At 53.3% G+C, this 10,493-nt stretch overlaps 1 protein-coding gene across 1 annotated transcript; it reads right to left on the bottom strand.

Moving 5' to 3' along the window:
* Nucleotides 1-6,821: 6,821 nt before the first annotated feature.
* RING1 (ring finger protein 1) lies at nucleotides 6,822-10,453 on the bottom strand. The gene is made up of 6 exons (XM_024766388.1): nucleotides 10,335-10,453; nucleotides 9,381-9,541; nucleotides 9,064-9,279; nucleotides 7,978-8,367; nucleotides 7,522-7,795; nucleotides 6,822-7,240 (listed from the first exon to the last, which is right to left on the bottom strand). Exons 1-6 carry the CDS (start codon nucleotides 10,410-10,412, stop codon nucleotides 7,139-7,141), a joined length of 1,221 nt encoding a protein of 406 aa, XP_024622156.1. The 5' UTR covers nucleotides 10,413-10,453; the 3' UTR covers nucleotides 6,822-7,138.
* Nucleotides 10,454-10,493: the final 40 nt, after the last annotated feature.

Below are 10,493 nucleotides of genomic sequence, written 5' to 3'. Positions count from 1 at the left end.
TTTTTTTTTTTTTTTTTGCGGTACGCGGGCCTCTCACTCTTGTGGCCTCTCCCGTTGCGGAGCACAGGCTCCGGACGCACAGGCCCTGCGGCCATGGCTCACGGGCCCAGCCGCTCCGCGGCATATGGGATCTTCCCGGACCGGGGCACGAACCCGTGTCCCCTGCATTGGCAGGCGGACTCTCAACCACTGCGCCACCAGGGAAGCCCGCTAGATTTGTTTTTTAAATCATTAGTGTTAAACTTTATCCAGGTGCATCTCTACATATTGGGACAATCATATTTTTTCCTTTTAATATGTCAATGCTGTAAATATCATTAACAGATTTTTTAAAGTAGACCATCCTTGTATTCCTGGAATAAACTCTGCTTGGTCACACATACACACATGCATATATACATGCACTTGCACAAACTCCATTGGATTCAGTTTGCTAATATTTCATTTAGGATTTTCAATCTTATAAGTTCAATTGGTCCTCTTTTTCCATTGTTGGGGACGGTCTATATAAATAAATAAACAGTTCCTTGAAGAGTTAGCAGAATAATATACTTATAAAGCCATTTGGGTAGTGTGTGTGTGTGTGGTGCATCTCTACATATTGGGACAATCATATTTTTTCCTTTTAATATGTCAATGCTGTAAATATCATTAACAGATTTTTTAAAGTAGACCATCCTTGTATTCCTGGAATAAACTCTGCTTGGTCACACATACACACATGCATATATACATGCACTTGCACAAACTCCATTGGATTCAGTTTGCTAATATTTCATTTAGGATTTTCAATCTTATAAGTTCAATTGGTCCTCTTTTTCCATTGTTGGGGACGGTCTATATAAATAAATAAACAGTTCCTTGAAGAGTTAGCAGAATAATATACTTATAAAGCCATTTGTGTAGTGTGTGTGTGTGTGTGTGTGTGTGTGTGTGTGTGTGTGTGTGTGTGTACTTAAAATTTCTCATTCAATTTATTAGAATTTATAGAGCTGTCAGGCTTTCTATTTCTTCTTGAGTCAACTTTGGCTGTCTTTCATCTAATTTCCCCACCTGTTCAGGACTGAGGCCTCATCTGTCTCTGGGTGGCTGGTGAAACAGAACAGGTTGACAGAACCTGTTCCTTCCCAGCCCCCTCCTAGTAACCGTAGTTACAGTCAGCTCACCCTCTGGCTTTCAGTCTTCTCTTTGTTTCTAGCACCTGGGATTTTACTTTCGTTTTGAGAACTCAGTTATATGTTTAATTTTTTTCCTTTTTATCAGTATTTCTAGGTGATGGTGCTTTTAGATTTTCCACATCCTCCATCTTGCTTGATTCTGAAGTTGTTCCCATTTTACAGATAAGAAGGCTAGGGTTCAGAGTGGTTTAAAAGCCAGCTGAAGGTCACACTGCTAATCCTTTTACCTCGTTATTGAACCCAGATTTCTGGTTCTGAATCCTCCACTGTTGCCATATTATTCCATGCTGCCTTCTGAAGCCAAGGAGGCAAAACCAGGAAGGGGCATTAGGAAGTCAAAGGGAGAAGGGGTCTCATGGGCAAGGTGGAGGAGTCTGGGACGGAGGCTCAACCGTAGACGGACAATGCCAGGAAGCGTGGAGGAAGGAATGGTGTTAAGGAAATGACATATGGGACTCCTGGGCTGCAGCTTTTGGAGGGAGAATCACGGCCTCAATCCATCCTGAGATCCTGAAATATGTGTCCCCTGCCCCAGATCCAGGCATGCATGCATCCTTTCAACCAATATTTCAACTCCATCTTCAAGAGTGTCCAGTTCCGGGTCCAGGGAATGACAAGAGTGAGCAGTCCTGGCTCCTGCCCTCAGGGAGCTTACGTTCCATGGGGAGCCAGACACCAATCGAGTAATCCCCAAGAAACACAGATCTGCGACCACACACAGTACCTCGGAGAAAGAGTGCGCCTTGGTGTGGGAGCTCAGAGGAGGGGAATTTGACCCGAAAGGAAGGTCTGAGTACCTTCCCTGAGGATGTGGTAAAGGAGCTGAGATCTGAAGAATGCACAGGAGCTAACTTAAAAGAGAAATGGAAGAAGCCTTTCGGGTGGAGGGCCCAGCCTGCGGGAGGAAGCATGCCACGGTGGAGTAGAGCGCTAGGGAGTGACAGGGGTGAGTAGTGGGAGGTGAGGCTGGAGAGGCCGGTGGGGCCACACCCCAAGGGGCCTTAGAGGCCAGGTTAAGGACTTGGGTCTTTAACTTAAGGTCGGTGGGAAACCATTGACTGTGTTTCAGCAGGGTGCCTGAAACCATCAGATTTGCATTTCAGAAAGGTCTCTCTTACTCAGGCATGCCTCTTGTTTCAGAGAAGGTCTTTCCGGCCTCTCCAGTGATCTCAGTGATTCAGAGAAGAGCCAGACAGTCCAAGTGGTGGCTGGCCCAGGGAGGTGGAGGGATGGAGAAGAGTGGACAGGCTTGAGAGATATTATAGTGGATACACTCGTTGGGACTAGATGCTGGATTCAATATTGAAATGCTCACCACGAACACCTGAGATCACATGCTTCAAAGGCGGGGCCACATCACACACCTGTTTGTGGTACCCAGGTCCTAGAACAGTGCTGACACATGGTGGACTCAATACATAGTTTCTGAAAGGGTGAAACTGACCAGCGGTCTCCCAAGTGATCCTTTTACCTTAGAGGTTCTTTCATCCCTTCCTGCATGTGGCAATAATCAGCCTCTCCGATACATCATCGGGAGAAATCTGCCCAGTTCTAAAGCGTTTTCTTTGGGGGAAGTTAATACAAGAACTAAGGTCTCCCTTATCCTTGAACATGAACAATAACAGTAAATTTACTGCAGGGGCCGCCCAAGGGGGAAACTTCCCTAGCAGAACCTCCTTCAAGAGTGAATGACGACGGTGCCATCCTCGGGGCCACGCTGGGCCCCAGGGTGCCAACCTGGAGGGGACGCTCCGCAGGACTCCCTGCTGACTCTTGTTCAAAACCAGTTTCCCAGCACATGAAGAAGATAGTGAGTGAGGAATCTTGCGGAAGAAGTGCAAATGCAAGGAAGTGCTTGTACTGGCCAGGTGTTTCTTGTCTTCTCCCACACAGCCCTGTTCTACTTTTTCCACACCCAGAAACTCCCACTTTCTCCCCCAATCTCCCTTGGCTTCTTCCACTGGTCTCCATCTCCTCCATTTCCCTTCCTTCTCCTTGGATACATGCCTCTGCCTATTTTCACCTTTCAATAAGAGGCCCATGGTGCTGCTGGAAAGAGCAGCCTCCGTCTGGGCTTTATTCTTAGCGTGAAATGCAGTGAAGGTCACAGAAAGCCCTGAAACAGGGCCTGTGGGTCCAGGATTGGGCACAGGGAGATGGCCTCATCCAATGGGGTGCTGGGTGTAGCTTTAGCACCGGAGGCAAGAAGCACCCAGCGGCCTCTGGGGGAAGTGATGGGGTTGGGTGGGATTTGTGGGCAACTAGAATTTGATGGTGGGGGTTGTCATGGAGATCTCTGGGGATTCAGTTATCTCTTTAAAAAATCCCTTCAAGAAAATCCCAGGAAATCTGATCCGTCCGTGATGGCAGTAGGTCTCAGGCAGCCTGGTTAAACTTCTCAGATGGAGGACAGGAGATTGGAAGTACAGATTCCTTTCTAAGAAACAGGAAAAGCTCTTTTCCTGGGGGATTAGATTGTGGACTAGAAGTGAGGTGGACCTGGCCATTCCAGCCCTGAGTAGGTCCCGGTGAGACACTCTGATCACCTAATGTGGTGACTCTGGTGGGGATGGGGTAGGTCAGGGAGCCGTGCCCCATTATGCCTCCCACAGAAGAGGCAAGTCACTCCGACTGTGGAGGGAGTCTGTCCCCAGGGCTGCCCTCCTGGAGTGCTGCGGGGTTGGCGGCCCGCTCTGTTCATCCCTGTCCTTCCCACTGGGTGTGGACGGTTGTCAAAGCAGAAGGGGGCTCTGAGTGAAGCCACAGCCATGGAGGCCAGAGCCATAGGGCCTGTCACCTGTGTGGGAGTGCAGGGGCAGGGTCAGGTGGCCCCGTGGCTGCAGCACTTCCCACACTGGGGGCAGGGAAAGGGCCTCTCACTCAAATGGACCAGGCGGTGCTGGGAGGGGTGGGAGCATGACAAAAGGAGGCTCCACAGTCCAGGCCAGAAAAGGGCTTTGGGGTTGGGGCAGGGGCTGCTGGGAGGGACGTGGGACAGGGTCAGCTGTGACAGCAGAGGGGTCAAGGGGTAGATGGGGAGCTGGAGGTCTGTCCTGCCTTCTCCTTCTCCTCTGCCTTGGCTCCCAGCCTGTGGGGGAGGGGGATGAAGGTGAGAGCAGCCAGGAGGAGGGGGAGGCAGAGAGACCAAGGTGGCACAGGCAGGCTGAGCCCCGCCCTGAGGAACCCAGGGCACAACTTTCTCATTAGCAGTTTGCCAGGGTTTTGAGGGCAGCTGAGTGACAACCAAGCCCTCAGGGTTAGGCGTCACCTGGGCAGGGGTCTCCTTTGGTCCTGGGCTCTGGGGCTCAGCTTCTGCACTTAGACACATAATCTGCTACGGTTTGGGGACCAAGAGATAAAATGAGGGGAAGACTAACAGAGAGAGAGGCTCCCCTCCCCCACAGGCCCCCCACCTACTTCCTTCTTCCCTCCCGTCCATCCAGCCTGGTGGCACCTCCTCTGAGAAGCTCTTCCTGACCACCCTGCAGCTTCCAGTGATGCCCTTGCCCTGAGGCCTGGCATCCCTCCAAGGGGACACTTGTCATTCACTGTAAGGACCAGAGCATCTACTGCAGGGGTTCTGGGCCCCGAGCACATCAGATTCACATGGAGGGCTTGTTAATACACAACTGCGGGCCCCACCTCGCAAGTCCCTTTCCTATGTGAGGTCGTGTTGTTTCTAAGTGGCGAGGTGGAGATTTGGACCCCGATCAGTCTGAACCTAATGTCTTTCTTTCTCCACCTTGCTCCTCTGGGTACTCTCCTTTTATCCTCTGTATCTTGTCTCTCAACAAAATAATCAGGTTCCCTTTTGTATACTTTGTGTCTCTCACTTTGCCTCACCCATAGGTGCAGGCTTCACTGACAGAGGCTGAAAGACTTGGGGAGCTATCTCAGGGAGTGGGGGTGGAACAGAATTGGAGCAACCCCCGCCCCCTTCTGCCAGCATTGGGGAAGGGGAACGCCTGGTCAGGTCAGGTAGTCATTTTTTCTTTGTTGTGGGCAGGGGAGATGGACCTGGAGCAACAGTTCTGTATGTCACTCACACGGTGCCATCTAAAGAAACAGGCAGCCTACGAAGTTCAGCGTCTCGGGGGCAGAGGAGGGCGACAGAGCACTGGCAGCAGAGAGGGGTCCGAGGAGGAGCGTGAGAAGCGGAACGGCGGAGAGGGTGGGCCGTGGTGTGGACTGGGGCCCTAGGAGAGGAAAGACCGGGGACCAAGGCCCGCAGGCGGCTCCAGAGCGAAGCCAGAGGGCGGGGGGAGAGGCAGAAGGGCCACCGGGTCGGGTAGGGCTGGCGAGAACGAGGAGAGTGAGGAAGTGTCGCTCCGGGCAGCCGCTGGAACCAGAAGAGAAGCCGGGTTCATTCCAGACTCTTCGGCTTCCACCTCGGTACCTCCCGCAACTCCTCGCCATCGTTTTCTCTCCCTTGAAACTCCGAGAGCGACGCCCACCTTCCTCCCGCCCTCACATCCCGGGAGCGTCGCCCCCGTGGATGCCTGGGGTGGGAGAAAAGGGGAGCCAGGATCGGGGATCCAGGCAGGCGGGGGTAGAAAGGGGCTTCTACGAGGGTGAAGTGGGTGTTGTCTATTTCCACAGGGCGAGAGGTCTCGGGGGTGGGCGCCCGGTCACCTGGGCTGGAGGGTACCCCCTGCGTCCGTCGTACTGAGGGTGAAAGGGACGACGGGCAGCAAACGAGAAACGCCAAGCGTGGAGTGAGGTGCCCTCGGGCCGGCGAGTCTGACGCCGAGGCTGACTCCTCAGCCGGGAGGCCCGAGACTGAGCGAGCCACGGGAATTTGGGGCGGAGTGGGGTGGGGGCGCGAAGGGCAACGGAAACAGGAAGTGAGGGGCAGAGAGGCCAAAGTGGGTGGCGGGAGGCAGCGTCAGTCCCTCCTGGGGAGGCGATCCTCTCCACCTCGCCGGGGCGTGGCGCGCTACGTGGGCCCCTGACCCTGGGCCCCGCCCGCGGAACTCGAGGCGTTGGGGGTGCGGAGCAGCGAGCGCTTTACTGGATGCCCCCACCTGGGCTCTCCGCTGCCGCCGGGACCGGCACAGAACTACAACTCCCGGGCAGCCCTCCCTCCGCTCGGCCCCGCGGCTCGGCGGGCACCGACCGGCTCGCTCGCTCCTGGGAACTGTAGTCCCTGGCCCTGCCCGTCTTCTTCGGGAGGCTACCCGGGGGCGGGATATGTGCAGGGAGGTTCTCGCAGCCCTCCCCCCATCCACGCCTTTTCTCTCCAGCTTTAGAAACCAGCTTCTCGCAGGGACGAGGAATTGCACCCCTTCCAAACATCTCGGGCCTGCCGTATCACCCTCTTGAGCCACTTTCCTTCTTTCCCTGTGGTATTGAAACCCGGGATCTCAGCCTGGGCATTCAGGTCATAGGGGGAAATCTTGGGATCTGACTTCACACCTCTCGGCTCTCCACCCTGTCTCTTACAGCTTCACAGGTCCTTCCAATTTTCGTTCACATTTGCTGATTTGAAGGTTCAGGAAAATGGGATCTACACACCGTGAATACCCTTTGACATTTCCTCCCCATTTCCAAGGCTGATTCTACATGATTTCTAGGGTTCCCTCCCCGATCTTTGTTTTCCTCTCCTTCTAGGAACCCCCTGATAAAGAGACACAAAACCACAGGTTTCAAAGAGGAATAAAAGCAAATTTGTTGTTGTTGGTAGAAGGGCATGAAGGGAAGGGCTCTTCACCCTTCCCAACATCTTGCATGGATGGGAGGTTGGGGGCAATAGAAAAGGCAGTAGATGGGGGCACAGGCCCCACTCTGTACAATATAGAAGAATCTGATATAGATACTTTGTATAAAAGCCACTTGTCCTCATTTGTGTCCTCTTGCTGGCTGGCCGGGCTGGGGGGCTCTGGGGGACAAAGAAGCTGGGTGGTGGGCCAGGACTCAGGGACACCCCATGGTCCCCATCCCCTGGCTGTCCCCTTGAGGGGTCACTTTGGATCCTTGGTGGGGGCATAGCAGAGCTCCAGTGGTCGGGACACTTTCCAGAACTTCTCATTCACCAGCTCCAGGGTTAGAGAGCCATTCAGTGTCTACAGAGGTGGTGGATGGGAGAGGAGAGGGAAGAGGAAAGTAAGTTGGGAAAGATGGTAAAGGAAATGAATGAGAGGAGAAAAGAGAAAGGAAGAAGGAATAATAAATGGGGCAAATCACGGACACGGATGATGGGGAAGAAGGATGGACAGAGAAGGGAGAGATGGGAGATGCAGAGGGAGAAGAGGGCTGGTCAGTTAGGAGGTCAGGATCTCGGTTCTGCGTCCCCAGGCCACTCTCCCTCCTCTCCTCTCACACCGCTGCCCTCAGAGGCTCTCACCGTGAAAGCTCCGCCCCCGGGGGCGATGTAGATGGTATACTGCTTTTCGCTGACACCCTCCAGACTGGGCAAGGCAGGCTCTTCAGGGCCGTCACCTCCTCCGGCACCCCCACCCTCCCCACCTCCCCCATCAGGTCCTCCGGCGTCAGAGGCGCCCCCTCCAGGCCCTCCTGGCTCCCCCGCCTCTTGCTGCTGCCTCCGTTCGAGGGCAATGCGCAGGGCCAAGTACTTGGAGAGATGGTCCACTGTGGCATTCCCAGTTGTCTTCACATACCTGGAGTGGGAGAGAGGGCAGGTTGAGGGCACAGGAAGCCTCAAATGGAGAAGGGAAGTTGGGGATTTCCCAAAGGGCCTCTGGGTTAGGGATTCTTTCTGGGTTTGGGCGAAGCCCAATTCTGATGGAAGATCATGAGACCTTTGGTTTCTCAGTGGTCTGGGGAAGGACGAAGCTCTCACCTAGTCTGGCAGTATTCTCCCTTCTCCACGAGCAGGGGGTGGGGCCGGAACACGAGCTCAATTTCTCCACCTGGCTCTGGGGGACTGGGAGCCCCGGGAGGGCTTGGGGGGCCCAGGGTTCCCCCTCCCAGGGTCCCTCCCCGGTCACCAGAGTCTTCAGAACCGGCACCCCCACCCACCCCACCAGCGCCTCCTCCCCCTGTCCCTACACTGCTCCCCCCTGCGCCCCCTCCACGGGGTCGCTTGGGAGCAGGGCCTGGGGCAGAGTCAGGGGCGGAGTCTGAGCTCACATCCTCTCCATCCCCCTCTCCCTCCCCAGGCTCTCCTTCCCCCCCACTCATCGTTGTGGTCTGATCTGACCCAGGCATCGGCCGCCTCACACGCTGGGCCCTGTGGAAACAAGTGGTTGAGGTTAGAAAGCACCAAGGATAAGGGGTTTAGATTTTAAACTTCAGAGAATTAAGAGATCAGGGAAATCTTAATGATGATACCTAATATTTATTACATACTGACTACATGCTAAGCACATTGTTAAGTATTTTGCACTGATTGCCTCAAATTATACAGATCCTACGGACACAGGTAATTATATCATCTCTATTTTATGGTTGAGGAAACTGAGGCTTAGAGAGGTTAAATAACTAGTTTGAGACCATAGTCTCTTTGCCTCTCAAAGCGTGGTCCAAGAACCAGTAGCACAGCCTTATAGAGACGCAGAATCTCAGGCCCAACTTGTGACCTACTGAATCAGAATCTGCATTTTTAACAAGACTCTCAGGTAATCTGGATACACATTAAAGACTGAGTGATGCTGGACTAGGAGGTGATTTAATTCCCAGCAGTGTGAACTCAGAGCTCATGCTCAAAAAGCACTCTACTGTTCTAACTTCTAGAAAGTTAGAAGATGAGCTATTTCCTTAAGAACAGTAGTACAAGCTACAGTTTACATCCATGACCTCCAGGCGTGACAGTTAGACTGTGATCAGCACTCAGGATGCTGAGGCTTAGAAGCAAAGACAGCCCAGGAGTCTGACCCACGGATCTGTCCCATCAGCACCGCTGCCACCTTCTTCGTGGCCCCCGAACCTGTGCATGGCCTGCATTCGCAGCCCCTCCTCAATGCTGGAGCTCAGTGCCTGCTGGTTGTGCAGGCGGCTGAGGCGGATGAGCACCCTGTCTTGGTGGGCTTCATATTCCTCCCGGCTGGGGTAGATCTTAGAGATCAGAGCATCGAAGTTGGGGTCTGGCCGCAGAGACCGCTTGGATACCAGCTTCTTTCGGCAGGTAGGGCACTCCTTGTTCCTGGTGTGGGAGAAAGGAGGCCCTGAGGAGTCAGTCACCAGGGCATGGAAGGTCCAACTCTTGTCCCCCTCCCCCCATCTCAAACCTGTCCCTCCTGTTACCCGCTGCGCAGGGCCGTGACAATGCAATCAGAGCAGAATCGGTGGAGGCACTCCTTGGTTGTCATCGTATTCTTCAGCATGTCCAGGCAGATGGGGCACATGAGCTCTGAATGCAGTGACCGAGGGGAAACTGCAATCTCTGTGCCATCCATGATGGCTTCCTGGAGGCGTCGATGAGTGGAAAGGTGGTGGGTGGGTTGGGGGGAAAGGGGTTTTAGAAACAAGTGGTCCATGAACTTGGAGTCTTGAGAAATACAGTGAGATGTCAGAATCTGGGTACCTCACGTTGGCCACTTGAGGAAATTGGGAATTCTAAGAGTAGGAGCTTTGGAATAGGAGGATCTGAGGTTTGGTGATAGGCCTGGGGATGGGCGTGGCACAGATTTTCCATCTGTGGAAGACTTACTTGGTCAACAGAATTTCTTACAGTGCAGTCCTGGTACTACCTATATCAGAATCCCCTAGGATGCAGGTTAAAAATGCAGATTCTGGGGCTTCCCTGGTGGCACAGTGGTTGAGAGTCAGCCTGCGGATGCAGGGGACACGGGTTTCCAAAAAAAAAAAAAAAAAAAAAAAAAAAGCATCCCTTTACTGTATCACAATGTTACAGGTAGGGCCAGCGGGAATTCCATTTTTAATAAACTCCCAAGATGAGTCTTAAATGCACTGACCTATGATGCGGACCTGAGGAACGGGGAAGGTAATTTCAGCCTGTTTACTATCTTTCAAATGAAGATAGTAATACTTGCTCTATCTCTCTGGCACGTCTGTTTTGAGGATTAAATGAGATAAATGTGAAAACGCTTTGAAAGATTAAGGTAATTCAAAGGTAGGGCCAAGGAGTGTGAAATCGGGCAGAATGGGGCAAGAAATGGAAGAGGCTGTGAGATGGGGGTCTGGGGATGGAGGGGTCTGGGGAAAAGGAGTAAGTTGTAAAGGGAGAATCCCTGTCACCTGAGGGGTCCGGTGGAGCTCATACAGACTCAGTTCCCACGTTTTGCTTTTATTCTGGGCATTCGTCAGCGTCGTCATGGTGACCGGGCACAGACCCCCTACGAGGGCTCCACCGCTGGGGAGGAGGAGAGGTAGGCAGTCTCCAGCCGTCTGCGCTCC

Source organism: Neophocaena asiaeorientalis, unplaced genomic scaffold (assembly GCF_003031525.2).
Source record: "Neophocaena asiaeorientalis asiaeorientalis breed wild unplaced genomic scaffold, Neophocaena_asiaeorientalis_V1.1 scaffold46, whole genome shotgun sequence".
NCBI classification, from domain to species: Eukaryota; Metazoa; Chordata; class Mammalia; order Artiodactyla; family Phocoenidae; genus Neophocaena; species Neophocaena asiaeorientalis.
Note: the sequence above shows the minus strand (reverse complement) of the source record. Positions and strands in the feature narration are given on the sequence as shown.

Bases quoted from the DNA above. Each gene is read 5' to 3' on its own strand.
- RING1 (XM_024766388.1), bottom strand. From the start codon at position 10,412: ATGACGACGCTGACGAATGCCCAGAATAAAAGCAAAACGTGGGAACTG. The intron at 9,542-10,334 runs GTGACAGGGATT...CGACGCCTCCAG, and splicing joins AGCTCCACCGGACCCCTCAG to GAAGCCATCATGGATGGCAC. The intron at 9,280-9,380 runs GTAACAGGAGGG...CTCCCACACCAG, and splicing joins GTCACGGCCCTGCGCAGCGG to GAACAAGGAGTGCCCTACCT.